Raw genomic sequence first — 18,252 nt, 5'->3', positions numbered from 1 at the left:
ACACTCCACTGATTTCTTCAGTTCTCTTCTGGCTGTAAAAGCACGTGTTGAATATGGTGTACATAGAGTATGCATAGTTATTTTTTCTTTCTCAGCAGCAGAAGGAGGAACATCTTTTAAACAGCTGGCTCTTTCACGAAGCAGTCGATTATTGGAGTTTGGATTGAGTTTTCTGGTCTAGGTTGTTAGCATTCAGATGGGTTTCTTGAGATTACTTAGCTATTTTACTGGCAGCATTTTAAAGCTGCATGACCATTTGCTCCACAGGCTTGTTTTAAGTAGTTTCTTTGAGAAGGAAGATTCTTTTAAACATCGCTAAGACAAAGCACTCATTATAACATTCTTTAGCATTTTTTTCCACTGGACATTTTAAAAGCAAATTGCAGTAGAAAACCAGCATCTGTGTTATAGAACTTGACAGAATATCATAACTATAAGGAAAGTGAAGTAACTGATGAAAACACAAAATTAATGCTAAAATTAAAAAATGAAAATGACTCATGCATTTTAGAATACACAGACTCCCTTGAGTTTCTAGATCAAACTTGATTCTCCCTACTATCTAAATGGACTTTCTGTTGTAATTCTTTATTTTTTATTTCCTCAGTTATTCTTTCTGCCCCAGAAAAAACAAAAAGATTATCTTCTATTTGTGAAAAACATCTCTATAATTTTTGCAATACCAAATGGGTAATGTCCATTTGCACCAGCCCTGTAACTTATCTGTTTCATCATTGTTAGTTTGTGCAGTTATTTAGGTACATCATTAAAAAGAAGTTTTTACCTTACTGCCACCTTATTAATATCATTTTGCCAATTAGGCAGCAAGAAAATAAAATTCTTACTTTTGAATAAGATGATGGATGGTCACATGTGTTGATTTTTTTTCCAATTGAAACCCCCTAAAATTGAAAATAAAAATTTATAAACCCACAAAATCAAAGAGGAAAAAAGAGAAGGCATTAGAGAATAGGATATTTTAGCAAATTTTTGAAAAATGTAAACGGAAGGAATAGTGGTAACTGGCGGAGCAGAGTCACTAAGCATAGGACTCCCCTTAACAGAAGAAATGAAGAAAAGCTTTTAAATTTTGAGAGAAAATTATTTTCAATCTAGAATATTCTATCAGACAATCAAGTGGGAAGAAAGAACAAAATTTTTAGCATTCAGAAACTAAATGATTTATGTCACATACGCACTTTCTTGGAAACTACTGGAGAATGTACAAAACAGAAGAAAATTCAGAAGTGAGGTCATAGAATCCAGAAACAGAGGATCCATCAGGGAATGTGGCCGAGGGCAGCCTCAGGATGACAGCTGTGTAAGATCTGGAGAGCAACAGATCTGAATGTGAGCCAGAGATAGAGATCCAAGATAGGTTTCCGCATAAAAGAGGAAGTGCTGATTGATATTTGGAAGATGTAAATGGGGCTTGGGGGAAAATTTGGATAGACATTCAGAACATAATGTTAGTAAAAAATGCAGTAATTAATTACTTTGGGTAATAAAACCCAGGCATGGAAATGTAATCTTCATACACTATTCAGCTATGTAATGAACACTATATGGATGATCATAAAAATGTAAGTCTTGATTATTAATGTTACAAGTATTTTAAAACAGTATTTTTGGTAACTTAGGGTAAGGTAAAATGGAGCAGATATGTAAAAAAACACCTAAGTCCTTATTCACTGTAACAGGAGGCCAATAGGTAGTATCCAGTATCAATAAACCAAGAGATAGCAGAATAAGCATACCATTTTAAAATGTAGAGTAAAATCCCAGAAAAAAAAATCAAAGTATTTTTAAAGAAATGTCCCAGTGAGCAGAACATAGGGTGGGACTAAGTGGATGAAGAAACTGCTAATTTTTATAAAAAGATTCCAGAGATAGGTAGAGAGAAAGAGAAATTAAATATATTTAATTTCATTATAAAACTGTATGTATTTGTAAATTAAATATGCCTGTTTAATTTTGTCCATAATTTACCTCAATAAAGATGTTTTAAAAGTGAATTTCAAAGAATGAGAAAGACAAAAGAAAACCTGAATATTTAGACTTACAAAGATATTTTCCTGAAGATATGTAGACCCTATACCATTGAAGCTCTAAAGGATACATGATAGGTATTCAGAGTTGATATTCTTCCAAGCATATTGACTGTGGAAAGAAAAAGAAACCAGGATTTAAAAAATCTGGTCCATGAATATATATTCTACAAGGAAGGTTGCTCTTACCAGTAACCAAAGCCATTCTGTTTTGATGGTCATTGGCTCCCCAGGGAACAAATCCTAAAGAAGACTGAGATTCCTCTATTTTCTATGGTGCTGGGATGCTTTTGGAGTTTCTGTACATTATGATAATTTAGGCTGTGCTCGTTTAAGAATTACAGAGTGGCATTTTTTCTCCTACTACAGGCTGTTGTTGAAAATCTGCTCATCCTCCAACTCTTGACAGTGAACATTCATTGCCTACATAAGATTAAAAACTAAACTAAAAAACTGATAATTTACTTTTTAAGAATCCTGCTTCTATGCCCTATTTTCATTATACCTTGGTTATTGTTTTGGTTTAGGATTTTGGTTATTGTTTAAAAGAACATAATTTATAAGAGTCTCTAAGAAACTCTAAAAGTCTGTCATTTACCAATGTCAGGTATCTGAGTTGGAAAAGAAATGAATCTTGGAATTTCAACTTTAAGCTTTTACATTAATGCTTCTGTTCCTAATACTCTGTACAAATCTGTATAAACTGTGTTTGGCTTACTTTAAAAAGTTAAAAATTGTAAAAAGAACTTCACATATTCTTGGGTTAGTCAGTTCTACCAGATTTTTCTTCCCCTCCAATCATTGCTGGGCTACTATAGAGAACAGGGTTGAACTTACCAGAGTGAAGGCTCCTTCTGGAATGTCAAACAGGTATTCACTTCTGAGGCCTCTCTTACATTTGGACCAACGTGAATCACTGTTTCAGTTAGATTTTTAGTGTTAATAAGTATCTATATAATTTTGAAGTCTAGTCCATAATACATAAACATCTCTACCACTATACACTAGATCAAAACTATGAACTGCTAAACAATCAAAATGACTTATAAACCTCTCATATGATAGAAATGTAAATTTTACTGATGATACTTCTTTGAAGACTCTATTTTAATGCTAAACTTTCTCTATATCTTAGTCTACCAAAACACAGAATTGAAGTCTTTTAGTGTTTATGGTTAAATACCTGGAAAAATAATGTCAAAAGTTTATGCTCCGGCTCATCTTCTCCTGCAGATTGATGATTGTTTGTGTTCTATCCACCTTTTCGTGTGTGTTATATCCACTAGAGACTTTGAAATTAGAAGACTCAACTCAATTGTGTAAGCTTGTTAAATCACATCCTTAAATGTGATCCTTAAGTGTGAAAATGTGCCCATTTTCAGACTAGTGCTTGTCTTGATGTGAGTTGTAGGGACATAGGAAAGGGTTGAGAATTCAAGACTTACTAAGAAATTGTCCTGTTTAATCACTATATTAAATAGGTTTTATGAAGAGATTTTGATATTCCAAGAAGAAGTCATCAAGATCTCTTGGCCAGACCACATATGGTAAATATAGCTGTCTGGTACTGTGAATTGATTGACATTGAATACACTGTAATGGAAGATAGTACTTGACAGTTATTCAGTGTAACCTTGTCATGGTAGGGACACAGTAGAGTAGGATAAGACCAATTGAGAGTGTGAGCCATTATAGGTGAGGAGCTTTCTGACAGTGTTACATACCACATTGTTTTTTCCACAGGGCAGTTTAATTCCATCTGAAACACCTGCTGAAACTCAGTGCATCTCAATATAGATGGAACTGTGCTTACCTCAGTTGAATGAGAAAAACTTCACTTAAGAATCAGGTGTCTCTCTTGCACCCAGTAGCTCTCTAGCAAGGATCTAGACTACTAAGAATTCCTTGAAGACAACCTAGGGCAATTTTTTGTTGTTGTTTAGTACATTATTTTATGTTTAAGATCAGAAATTCATCTTGCCGAGTTACTTGCTTTGTTTGCCTCATGTAGGGGCAGATATGAACTTACAAGAGAAGCCTAACTAGGTGGAGAATTCTGTCATGCCTATGCAGCGAGACTATGGTGGTCTCTTGGGAAATTTTCAGCACTCGATCTTTATTTTTAAAAATCAAAAATTCAAATGGATGATGGCATTCCCAAATGAGTTGCTTATCAGGGCAACCCACCCCCAATATTTCAGCGTAGGTTCTTTCTATTTTCCCTAAGTGTTGGCTGGTCTGAGAAATAAAGAGTACAAAGAGAGGAATTTTACAGCTGGGCCTCTGGGGGTGACATCACATATCAGTAGGACCGTGATGCCCACCTGAGCCACAAAACCAGCAAGTTTTATTAAGGATTTCAAAAGGGGAGGGGGTGTACGAACAGGGAGTAAGTCACAAAGATCACGTGCTTCAAAGGGCAAAAAAGGAGAACAAAGATCACATGCTTCTGAGGAAACAGGTCAAGGACAAAAGCAAAGATCACAAGGCAAAGGGCAAAATTAGAATTACTCATGAGGGTCAATGTTCAGCTGTGCATGTATTGTCTTAATAAACTTCTTAAACAACAGAAAACAGGGTTCGAGAGCAGAGAACCAGTCTGACCTCAAATTTACCAGGGTGAGATTTTTTTCCCCACCCTAATAAGCCTGAGAGTACTGCAGGAGACCAGGGCATATTTCAGTCCTTATCTCAACCACGTAAGACAGACACTCCCAGAGTGGCTGTTTATAGACCTCCCTGCAAGAATGCATTCCTTTCCCAGGGTCTTAATTATTACTATTCCTTGCTAGGAAAAGAATTCAGTGATATCTTCCCTACTTGCACATCTGTTTATAGGCTCTCTGCAAGAAGAAAAATGTGGTTGTATTCTGCCCGACCCCGCAGGCAGTCAGACCTTACAGTTGTCTTCCTTTGTTCCCTAAAATCATTGTTATTCTGTTCTTTTTCAAGGTGCACTGATTTCATATTGTTCAAACACACATGTTTTACAATCAATTTGTACAATAGTGGTCCTGAGGTGACGAACATCCTCAGATTACGAAGATAACAGGATTAAGAGATTAAAGTAAGACAGGCGTAAGAAATTATAGAAGTACTATTTGGGAACTGATAAATGTCCATGAAATCTTCACAATTTATGTTCAGAGATTGAAGTAAAGACAGGTGTAAGGAATTATAAAAGTATTAATTTGGGGAATTGATATATGTCCATATTAAAATGAAATCTTCGCAATTTATGTTCCTCTGCCGTGGCTCCAGCCAGTCCCTCCGTTCAGGGTCCCTGACTTCCCGCAACAGTTGCTATTTGGAGCATAGCTTCTAAGACCAATTTTTGTTCATTTTTTGCCTACATTCTAGGAACTCATGAGAACCATGTCTTTATTAGTTTTCTTGAAAGAAACCAGAAACAAAGAAACAGAGAAAAGAGAGAGAATGGAAATAGGAAGGAAGGATGGGAGAAAGGAAGGAAGGAAGGGAGAGAGGAAGGAAATGTTTTTTCTGGTCATTAATTTTATATCTCTTAGATTCCTCCTTCCTTTCTAGAGTTAGGAGCATTATTTATTATCCTATATGTTGAAGGTGTTGAAATTAATTGTACCAAAATTCGTAATGCCTTGTTAATATATAATTTTCCAAAGGTAAAAGTATTACTTGTGCAAATATAATTTGAGCATATGTCAATGTTTCTATTTAAATCATTAATAATGAAGGAGTCAGTAAGAAGTTGTGATTGGTTGAAAGAGCATTTAGAAAGTTAGATATACATAGGCAACGTTTCAATAACATGGCTGGGTTAGAAGCAAATCTAGTTGATGTCTAATAAGATTATGAATTTACATGGGTGCCTATTCTGCCAAATAAAAATTATTTTTATTCACACCAGACCAAAATCTGCAAGTTAACAAAACAGCATTGCTAAACCTTGGCCCTTTAATTAACATCAAACAGTAAGATGAACAAAATACCTTATTCTAGATACCTTTTGTTTGGCTTTGCCTTTATGTGACAGAAACAACATGCCACCTACCTTTCTGCCTTATTTGCAAATCTCAAGAAAAACTTTCTGACACCTTCTGGGTACTGTGTATTGTAGTTCTCGGCCTACTAGCCTGTGATCTATTCCTTGCCTTATCCCTGCCCTGCAGTGCTGTGTATAATCATAGCTAAATTTTCCAGGTTCCTGTCAGCTGACTTGTGTTTGGATCTGGCCAGTGGCATATAAAGTCAGGATACGTGAGGAAGAAGGTAAAAGCCAGGGTCTTCCTCTCCCTCTCTGCCTGCCTTGAGGAAGCCTGTCTTACCTTAGTTGTGTCTCTTCTGTGGTTCAAGATTGCCATGGGCAGTCCCCACTGGTGTTTCTCTCTTCTGTAGGAACTCTCAAAGCCACTGGGGTCTGGTGTTCCTGCCTCTCTCTTTTGACCCTCCAAAAGGTTCCTGCAGTTGCTTATTTGGGGGATCCTCACTATTCCCTGGTTGTTTTCTCATCTCCCATCATCCAAGCAATCAATTGCAATAATTAAACTTAGTTTTTAATGTTCAGAGTTGTTTTGTTCTCCTAGTTAGACCTTAACTAATTTATTTAGTAGTGTTTCTTTCATTCTTATTGTTAAGCCTTGCTAAGCAACTCAGAAGTTTATACCAGTGATGATGTGTTCTCAAAAGTACTTCTGTCAATGTCAATATAATGCTTCACAGATATCATAAAGAATTACTTACAATGATTCTGAGAGATTATGGCTACAAAAGCTACATTTCTACAGAAGCAAGGGAAATTCTGTAAAACCAAATATGAGTTTTTTGTCATTCAACTTTAGTTTTGTCTTGAAACTTAGGTATTCATACATACATGAAAGAAGGCAGGGAGGGAGAGAGAGAGAGAATCAATCAAATTAGAGTCTAAAATATTTTTTATAATACATATAACAACCTTCACAATAAAAGTTATCTTCTCAATCAATTCTTTTGAACTCGATTTGATTGCTTTTTATGCCACAAATTGTATCTCCAAAAAATTGGTCTTTCAAGAGACTCTTCTTTAAATGACTTGATTTTTCTATCACTTCTCTGCTCTCTGATAGTATCTGCCGTGGAAATATTTCTGTTTTTAGATATTTTTGTGTTGTGTGATCTATTGTAATTGAAAAAATATCATGTTGACTTTTCTTTCTGTGGCTTTTTTCCATATGCATGTTTGTGTAAAAATCTATTTTTAAAAGATTTCCTTCTCTGCTAGTGCATTTTTGAAGTGTGTTGGTACATGGTACTGCATTAATTAAGAATAAATATCCCAAGCCATTTGATATATTTGTGTCACCCCAAAATTCATAGGTTCAAATTATAACCCTTCCAAGGTGATGGTAGGAGGTTGGGCCTTTGGGAGGTGATTAGATCATGAGGGCAGAGCTCTCATGAATGGGATTAGTGTCTTCGTAAGAGGCCCCAGAGAGCTGGTTTGCTCATTCTACCATGTGAGGTTACAGTGAGAAGACAGCCATCTATGAACTAGGAAGAAGGCCCTCACCAGACATTGAACCTGCCAACACCTCGGTCATGGATTTCCCAGCCTCCAGGACTGCGAGAAAGAAATTTCTCTTGTTTATAAGCCACCCAGTATATGGTATTTTGTTATAGAAGCCTAATTGGTCTAATACACCACTTTTAACCATTCCTTTGTTATTTTTGGTGGAACTGGTGCTGAGATTGCTTTGCTCAGCCAATATAGTAATAGATTTTACTGGTTTTCACCCCCTTAGTGCTTCAGGAGCACCCAAATCTCAGAGTTCTTTGCCCAGCCAACCTTTTATCTACTCACTTCCATTCTTTCTAAGCCACAATTTAATTTGACTTTTGTAAAAGTACTCAACACACTTTTTTCTTTCCTCTGATTTTGCAAAAAGAAAAAAGAAAAGATAAATTCAGCCATCATAGTTTGTTTTATCATATTTCTCTTTCTCTTTTCCCTTAATGTGTATTTTCTTCTTTATGTCTACCTCAAACCTGAAATATGTGCCTGTTTTCAGTTAGTTCAGTAGATGAGCATGATATATGTGACAAAAAGGTGTATATATATATATATGTATTTTTTTATGTTAAATCTATTTTTTTATCCTTGGCTTAACCATATGCCTAAAAGAGCCTAGAACTGTATCTCAACATCACTATCAACTTTGAATCCTTTATATCTTTTCAAAATCTTTTAAATTCAAGATGAATTTTGACATCTTGTTATTTTTCAGTCTTTTAAATTTGTCACGGTCAGTGATTCCAAAACTACCAAGTAAAGGACCTGACTTCTAAGTTAAGTCACTTTCCTTGTGACTTGGACATTTTACTTAAATAGGGAACTACATCATTAAAATTCTTTTTTTAATTATCAGAAGATATCAGTCAATTCCCCAGAAGTAAATAATCACAATGTTTTAGCTCTTTTAGTCCTTCCTTCTTTTGGAGGAAGATTTATATTTCCAAATAAAATGCTGTACTCTTTCTTGATTTATCAACTTCAGACTTTATGGACATCCACAATGATAATAGAGGAAATAACTCTTGTACATTAACTTCATCAACTTCCTTACTTTAATCTTCTCGAAAGAGATATTGTGCCTTGTTTTAAAATTACTAGTGTTTGTAGTAATATGACTTTGTATATATTATTCAACTGTCAATCAGATAGTGAACTATGACTGTTTCCTATCTCATACAACTTATTTCTTCCACCTAGATTCATAATTATTGTATTTTTCATACATATATTTCACAATTTTATAAATGCTTGATCTGCCAAAACGAATTTCCAGACGTTCTATCAGTTCCATTGGTCATTAGTTCCATTTTTTCCCTGACAGGTTTCTTTCACACTTCCTTTCCTCTGTACTCATACTTCAATCTGGACTAGTTAGTTTCTAGGATGGACACATACCTCTTATTGTAAGACTTCCCTTCCCAACTTATCTGTCTTAGATTTTCTGTTATGTTCTTGTACTGGTTAAATGCATCTCCCCAGTGGCTTCTTGAAAAAGAACGCATGAAAATTCAAATTTTTGAAGTTGTTGAGTATTTGAAAATGCCTTTATTCTTTCCTCAAACTAGATTGACAGTTTGGCTGAGTATAGAATTCTAGGTCAGACCTAAGACCATCTGCATAACATGCAGGACCCAGTGAAAAAATGAAAATATGCAGTTTCTTGCTCAAAAGTATCAAGAATTTCAAGATAGTGACAGCAGAGCACTAAGGAAAGTGTGGGGCCCTCCTAAGTGCAAGGCCCTGAGTGACTGCCCAGGTATATGCCCATGAAGCTGGCCTTGGGAGGTCCTTTCAGCATGGAGATTCTGAGTTCTGGGAAAGTGACTCTTTCTTTGATAATTTTGTCTAATTCTCTTCTGTATTCCTTATGTGTAGACCCCCAATTAGCTGGATATTAGATCTCCCAAACCAGCTCTCAATTTTTTTCTTTATTATTCTAGTATCCATCTTGCTGTCTTTTTGTCTACTTCCTGGGATAGAAATTAGACTTTTTCGTCTACCCCTTCTGTTGACATTTTCATGTAAATTGTTTGTTAGTGTTAATTTCCAAAAGCCCTTTCATCACCATTTATTCCATTTAAAAAGTAGCATGTTTTTGCATCATGTATCAATCTCTTTTCTCAAAGTTTTTTGTTTGTTTCTTAATGGTTCTTTTCAGTCTTTATTTCAATTTATTAAGTCATATTAATGTTTCAGTGGTGAGCACCAATAAAGAAATTTTTTAACCTACCAGGAGTTAATGCAAACCATAAATACCCTTTTGTCTATTTCTTTTCGAACAATATAAACATTATACCACAGTTAAATGATATAATATGACTCAGTTATTTCAGACAAGTAACACTGACCAGAAACACTTGATTGGTTCCTTGTTTAGACTCGATATGATCTTACTGTTTTCTTGTCTTCAAGGAGAAACAAATTGATTTTTAAAGCATTTCCAACTCTTTGAGTGTTTACATCTCTGTACTTATGAGGAACTCTTCAACAAACTGGAAATTACATAATGTCCATTTTTGTAGAAAAAGTTAACTCTTGAAGTAAAGAAATAGTTTACCTAAATAGTGACTTTTGGGGAAGACAGAGAATAGTTACATATTCCTTTGTACTTAAAAGAGTTTTTTCAGTCACATATTCTCTGCCTCAGTGGGATTATTTTGCTCCTTTAAATGTAGACTGTAAACACATTTTTAAGAGTAATACTGTTTGCCATACTATTTTTTGTTGTATATATTTAAGGTAGACCAACATGATGTTTTATATACATATACAGTGAAATGATTAGTACACTCAAGTAAATTAACATATCCATCATTTCACATAGGTAGCTTTTTTTTTTTTTGGTGGTAAAATTACCTAAAAGTCTACTCTCTTAGCAAATTTCCAGTATACAATGCAATATTATTAAGTGTAGTCCTCATGCTGTACATTATGCCATCGATCCCATTTGTTTTCATTGTGTTCAATTATAGAAATTGTTTGGGGAATTATTTATCCTATAAAATAAAGGTATCATGGAGCTTTGCAGTTATATTTGCCTACATGAAAAAAATACTGGAAAAGTCTTTATGTCCATAAACCCTGCATTTTAGACTAAGGTTAGGGTTTAGTTTCCTGAGCATCGACCTGCAGAATAGATAAGACTTCATTATTTAACAGATTTTATTATCAATTTTTTATTGTTTTAGAGTCAAGCAGGACTTACTGAAAATGACACAGTAGCTTCTTGTTCTGACAGTTTCTGTTTATGTGGTTTCATGCGCTTCTGCTTATGGCCAGATTTTAGTGTTAATATTAATATATATTATAGATATATAATTTCTTTTAACTTTAGCGCTTCTGATTCTTATTATGGATTTCTTACAACCATATCCTTTTCACTTTTGTATTTTAATCAGATCACAAATGGGAGCATTGATAGTTATGTAATAATTATAAATTATTTTAATACATTTTATTTATTTAATTATTACTTGTTATTCATGCTGTGTCACATGAGATATATCTTGTGTATTTTGTATCCTAAAATCTAAAAAGACATGCATAGACACACAGGGTTTTTCCATATGAGAACATTGTTACTTATGTAGGTGGTTATTCTGCAAGATTCAGTTATGTAACGATAGCTTAGAAGGTATTCAGAGTACTTGGTTATGAAAACTGCATCATTTGACATTGAGTAACTTTTCATTTGGAATGTAGCAGTTCTGTATTTGAATAAAAATACTCAACAATTTTCTACAACTCAGTACTCTTTGTTCAAAAGAAGAAATTATTTGTCTTCTGCAATTGCTTGATTTAATCACAGAGCCAATCAATTGCTTTCAAAGATGGTATTGCTATTTTTGTTTCTGTCTTCTTTTACATGTCCTGATCGTTAGAAGGTAAGGAAGTCCCTTTAAAAACTAAGCAGATCAAAGTGTGCTCAGCACATATTTTCAGGCTGATTTTTAGAGTCTTATGAATTATCGAAGATTTGTGTCATTCTCTTTGGGAAAAGATCATTAATGATGCTTTAGATTTTTTTCATGTCTTTGATAATATAACTTAGAATTCTAAATATTTTAATAAAATCGATGAAAAATGAAGGTATATACCAATAGCATCTATTTAGCCCATAGCCTTTTTCTTTTTCAAATTACTGATTACATATTTTAGCTTGCAATTTGCAATTTGATTAAGTGCAGACACAGGTATACACTTGTGAAACCATCACCATAACAAGAAAATTAACATCCATTACTCTCAAAAGTTTCCTTGAACCTATTCCTCCCTGATTCTCACTTTCTCCATTCTTAAACAACTAGTGTCTACTTTCTGTCACTATTAGGATCATTTGCATTTTCTAAAATTTTATATAAATAGAATTCTCCTCCTCAATGATTGCATCTAGTTTTGTTATAAAAATAATTTGGTCACCTAGAATGAGTTGGGAAGTATTTACAGTTGATCAATTTTCTGGAAAAGTATGTATAGAATATTATTACATCCTTAGCTTTTTTTAATTTTCATTTTTATTTATTTTTTTTGAGACGGATTTTTCACTCTTGTTGTCCAGGCTGGAGTGCAATGGTGGCGATCTTGCACTGCAACCTCCTCCTCCTGGGTTCAAGTGATTCTCCTGCTTCAGCCTCCTGAGTAGCTGGGATTACAGGCATGCACCACCACACCCGGCTAATTTTGTATTTTTAGTAGAGACGGAGTTTCTCCATGTTGGCCAGGCTGGTCTCAAACTCCCAACCTCAGGTGATCTGTCTGCTTCAGCCTCCCAAAATTTACCAGAGAAGTCTTCTAGGCCAGGAGTTTTCTTATGTGAAGGGTTTTTAGCCACAAATTTCATTTATTTGTTTCTTCTTGGTATTTGTTAGTTTGTGTTTTTTAAGAAAATAATTCATTTTATCTTAGTTATTGAATTTATTGGCATAATGTTGTTTATATTATTTTATTTTTATAATAACAATCAACATTTTTGTCTACTAATTCTATCTTCTTTGTTGTATTTGGGTTAATTTTAACTCATTTATTTTTATCCTCATCATGGGTGAATTTTCCTGCTTGTTTGCATGCCTGAAAATTTTTTATTTGCTGAGAGACCACTTGGGGAAATATCACATAAAAAAAATTGAAATTAAATGAAAGTCAGAGAAATGTGAATGTTGTCAATGGAAACAAATAAAATGTGGCCTAGTTTCTATGTAGGGAGCGATCACAATGAACAGGCATCTTCAAAGGACTTACGAGATAGGTAGCATCTCAGATAATGCGTGGTAACCAAACATGATTTAAGACAGTAACAGATGGTAGGAACATGGGAGAAAGAGAGTTCAGCAAGAGAGAAGCACTGGAATCTAAGATGATGTGAGGGTTTTTGAGGAAGAGTGACTACACCAGTTTGCTTAGAAATTAGGGTGTGCATAAAAGAAGCAATGGGAAATACCTGCAGTTTGACATTTGACCACATTGTTTGCATGCCATACAACCCTCAGAGATTGCAAATACCTTGAAGAAGGTATTGTTGTGCACACACACAGGTACCCATGCATTATATGTGTATATGCGTATGTATCAGTGTGGTTTTTTGTGTATCCTTATATATATATATATACACTTATATATACATATATATTCTTATATATGTACTAATATCTATATATAGATATATATTCTTTTACACAGCCCTAGGTGCAGTAATAGATACCCAATAATCATTTATCTAACTGAACTGGGTTTTTAAACACCTTTTTAGCAAAGTTGTCTATACTGCTTGATACAACAGCTGTTAACTTGTTTTGTTACCAAACACAGTAGCCGTCCTCATCCACAATTTTCTGGGTCAGAAACTGCTCAGATTAGAACATCAAGAACATGCCCTCATCCTAAGCTTTGGGAACCAGAACAACTTATCTATGCCAGAAATTAAGAACATTGTTTTCTACTCAGCTTGCCCACCCTGATTGATGAAAGAAGCAAAATCATTATTAAAAAGAATTTTTGCTAAATTAAGGGAACTTGTTTATTTTATATACATGACTTTGTGCATAAAATATTTTATTTTCAGCTCTGAGAATTTGCCTATTGGATGGCTTAAGAATTAGGTAAATAGGATGTGATTATCTTAAAAATAAAGAAATTGTACAGATATATACAATAAAGCCTTAACACTTTGGAACCCACCAGTACAGACCATACAATCATTTGAAAATTATTCATGAAGATGTTTGACCTTATATTATCTAGGAAGAAAGTAAAATAATAGCTGAAATAAGATTGTTGAGGATTGTTGTATATATAATTTGATTACAAAAGCATATTCGCAATTAGGATAGTAATGATATAAATGATTACAATTAGGGTAGTAATAATAATATAAATTATTCCATTAAGCTTGTGTTCTAGTTGTAAATAATATTTTTACAATATAAAGGTTTTCCTTTTTATGTAAATAGAAATGTGCACTCATTAATGAAAATTTAGTACAAGTGAAGGAGAAAAAACAAGTCCTAGTAACCCCCCAATATACATTTCTATCCAGTCTTTTGGGGTTGACATAGTGAATATAGGTGTGTGTGTGTGTGTGTGTGCACGTGTGCGTGTGTGTGTATGAGGGGATATGGTTTTACTGAGCTATAACTATACGCAATTACATTTTCTAATTGGGTAGTAAAACCTTACAGAAGTGTTTTCCACCAGTAGAAGTTTTATGTCCAATTATAGGTTTATATATCTAATTATGAATTATCAAGACATAATTCATAATATTTTGTTTTTAAACCACATTGAGATCTCTGTGTGAAAGGGCATGTTCATTGTGCAAGCATTAGAGCCTCTTGATGTTCACAAGTCTTACCAGTTATAGTTGCAGACGGGATGAATCCCCTAGGAACAACCACAGGCTGTTGTGAGTTAGGAAATGCACTTGTCCATGGTCTCCCAGGGTACTCATCATCTCATTTGATAATGAAGATTTCTCCATTCTTGACTACCTTATTTTGCTTCATTCTCTATTCATTTATCAGTGTGTTTTGGGTTCATCTGCATATAAAAGAAACCTCAAAATAATTGTGGCTTAAATGCAATTTTTGTTGTTCTTGCATCAGAAACAATCCAGAGATGGGCGATTTCATTCAGGTGGACCCATAGCACGATATCCAGGCCACTTCCATTTTTTCTTTTCTACCATGCTTAGTGTGTGGCTTTCTTTTGCCAGGTCATTTATGATCCCAGATGGCTGCTGGCTTTTAGACAGTTCCGCTGCATTCCAGACAGCAAGAGAACTCCTTCCAGCACAGTTAGCTCTCTCCAAAGAACTGTTCTGAAAGTCTCACCAACAACCTCCATGCACATCTGTGGCAAGAATTTAGTCATGTGACCATACCTAGCTTCAAGAGAGCTTAGAAAATGTAGTGTTTTTAGTGGGAAAATCGCTAACAAATAAAAATAGAATGCAGTTTTTCAGGGAAAAGGAAAGCAACCCTTTGAAGTACTGTTGTTTTTAAACCACCTTATACAACCAAGCTGAACTCAAGTAATTTTCACAAGAAAGACATATGATAGTATATTTCTCAGCTATTGCAGGACTATGGAAAAACAAAAACAAAATATCTTCTACTTTCATAAATAAAGGACAGTTTGACTAAGAATAATGTTCTTGGGTCATAAGCATTACAAAAATCTCAAAACCCTCTATATCTTGATCCATTATCATCACATTCGGTGTTTCAGACAAGCCTCAAAGCCAGGCTTAATTTTTCCTTTCTAAGTAACCTGTTTTGGTTGCATTTTTGCTGTGCTTTGTTTTGCTTATTCTGTACTCATAAGACTTATTTATTGGTATATACAATTTATTTTTCAATGTTAATGCCTGCTGATATTTTATGATACAAAAGTAAATGGCACCAAAAAAGTAATTGTTTACAGCTTCCTGAGTAAGATGTTTTCATTTAGGTGTGTCTTTTTTTTCCCATAGAGAAATGAACTATTTCTTACGGGTGGAGAAATGTCAAATACCTTTGCTGAAATTCTTAACTTGCCTTTGTATCTTCACCCTTGCCATTGAAAATTATCCAAAATAAATTGCTAGGAAGTCTGCTAAATTATCTCTAAGGGAGTGCCTAAAAGTAGCCGCAATCTACTCTCTCTTTTGCAATACCTCTGAATAGAATGGAATAAAATTCTGTCTGATGACTTAGGAAAATAGACAAGTTATCTTCATATTGCTTATCTATAGTATGGAGAGAGTAAGGAATATGTTCCTTTTGTACTTGGTAAACAGCAGTATCTTCAGAAACACGCCGCTTACAATTTAATGCATAGAAGTTGCCAAAGCTGTTACAAACTTTTTAAGGTAATTTGTATCACCTTACTTTATTAGCTGCCTATTGCTATATAACAATTATCTCAAAGCTTGGGGCTTAACACACTAAGATTAATTATCTCATGGTTTCTGTAACTCAGGAATCTAGCTGAGTTCTATATTTTAAAATTCCTCAGAGCATTGGGACACATCATCCTACGGACTCAAACATGAGAAAATATTTTCAAATTTGCCTCAAGTGAAAAACGAGTGCAGTAAATACACTAAGGACACATACATATATTTTTTCTAGTCTCAGTTAACTTTTTAAATAACGTTTGCCTTGCGTCTTTTTGTCTTTATTGCTTTATATAGTGAATAATAGCTAATCTAGCAGTCAGAAAAGCACTCTTTTTTGTTTATTTTATGAAGTCTTCTTTTAATTTTATTTTTTAATTTTTTATTTAGTAGTTTTTTTGGGGGGTACAGGTGGTTTCTGGTTACATGGATAAGTTCTTTAGTGGTGATTTCTGGGATTTTTGTGCACCCATCACCCGAGCACTGTACACTGTACCCAATATATAGTATTTTATCCCACACCCCCTCCCACTCTTCCTCTGTGAGTCCGCAAAGTCCATTATATTATTCTGATGCCTTTGCATTCTCACCGTTTAGCTCCCACTTATAAGTGAGAACATACTATATTTGGCTTGCCATTCCTGAGTTACCTCACTTAGAATAATGGCTTCCAGCTCCATCCAAGTTGCTGCAAAAGACACTATTTTATTCCTTTTTATGTCTGAGTAGTATTCCATGGTACATATATACCACATTTTCTTTATCCACTCATTGGTCAATGGGCACTTAGGTTGGTTCCATATTTTTGCAACTGTGAATTAAGAAGAGCATCCTTTGAATATTCTCCTAGTGCCAACAATGAAAAAACAGAAAAACCATAGAATGAATTATAGGAATATACTTTTCTGAAAATGTCTATATTGTCTTGAATTTTCAGGAAGACTATCTCTGAAATATTGTACTTAAACTAGCTACCTATACTCCTAATATTATTGAGAGCTGAATATAATACCTAATAATTCCTTACATAGTAAAGACTGGTCTTAATTATATCAAAAAAAATCTCTGAAAATAATGCTATTTGTTGACCTAGAAATAGCTATGTTAAAAATCTTAACTCAGTGTATTTAATACTGTACTATTTTCCAGATAGTTACAATAAATTCCTTGCTGTTTCTCTCTTTGGCTACTTTTTTGAAATAGACTAAGATGCTTAGTGAAGCAGCTGGAAAGAGGTGACGTTAACGTCGTTGACTTAAAGAAGAATATTGAATATGCGGCATCTGTGCTGGAAGCAGTTTATATCGATGAAACGAGGTAAGTTTTAACCTTCTTCTCTTTAATCTTCTTTGACTTACTCCCCTTTTTCTTCCTCTCTCTTGACCCTCCTTTATCTCAAACAGGAATTTAGAATATCTTCCTGTGAAACCAGAATCAAATCTTATTAAAATTTGAGAGGTTCTTCTTCATGTAGCTAATTAACTGGACTATGATTCTCTAAAATTAATACACATTTTAATCCAAATGTTTGAATGTCATAAAATAGTCAAACACTAAAGTGAAAAAAAAGTCTCCTCTTCCCCCACCCTCACTCTCCTTGGGCTCAGACTTTTAAATGTCAGAGTTACATGTAGGCTTATATTGGTTTTCACTGATGTAAGGATTTTCCCTATTATCTCAAATTTCAGAGTCCCTTTAGGAAAATGGATGTTACATGCCCACACATTCTCATGAGATGTGTCTATCAGGCCCTCTATGCAGGGATTGCTAAGGGGCATCCCAAATGTGTATTTTTGATCATCCAAACCTAGTCTCATAATTAGCAGTGATAAGGAGATTAGGAAAGGGGGACTTATTTGAAGAGGGTTGCCAGCTTAATGCTGTGACCCTCAAGGAGGCTATTCACCCCCTGGAGGATATTTGGCAAATCCAGGAGATGTGACCAGTGTCTCTTGGTGTTCAAAGATACCTGGTTCCTAATTCTCCACTCAGAAAGGATAAAAGTGATAGGCTAATCAGGGCTACCTGTGAATTCAGAGGTAAGAGGGAACCTGTGGGGAGAGAGGCATGCATTTCCAGCATTTGACATGGAAAAGGTGCTAATTTTTTTCACAGCCATAAAGCAGGTAGAATAGAGGTCTCTTAAAGTACCAAAGACGACTTAAGTCAAATAGTGAAGAAGAGGCTGCATAGAGTAAGTGATGGTATAAGAGCCACGGTAGGAATTATAAAAATTCAGCTAAAATAGTAGAAAATATATATTCAAAGTACTCTCTTGGTATTAGCAAGTTGTCTCTGAAGGACCC

The 18,252-nt window shown here is 34.5% G+C and overlaps 1 protein-coding gene across 12 annotated transcripts in view; it reads left to right on the top strand.

Moving 5' to 3' along the window:
• The window catches only part of PDE1A (phosphodiesterase 1A), a 481,643-nt gene that overhangs the window by 344,325 nt on the left and 119,066 nt on the right, over positions 1-18,252 (top strand). For all 12 annotated transcript variants that reach the window (XR_008659593.2, XM_055289921.1, XM_055289924.2 and 9 more), the window contains one exon: positions 17,150-17,263. Coding sequence is in view for 11 of the 12 variants with exons in the window: in XM_055289921.1 (XP_055145896.1) it covers positions 17,150-17,263 (114 nt within the window). In the remaining variant the exon portion in view is untranslated. The remainder of the gene's footprint in view (positions 1-17,149; positions 17,264-18,252) is intronic.

This window comes from Symphalangus syndactylus, chromosome 8 (genome assembly GCF_028878055.3).
Source record: "Symphalangus syndactylus isolate Jambi chromosome 8, NHGRI_mSymSyn1-v2.1_pri, whole genome shotgun sequence".
NCBI classification, from domain to species: domain Eukaryota; kingdom Metazoa; phylum Chordata; class Mammalia; order Primates; family Hylobatidae; genus Symphalangus; species Symphalangus syndactylus.
Note: the sequence above shows the minus strand (reverse complement) of the source record. Positions and strands in the feature narration are given on the sequence as shown.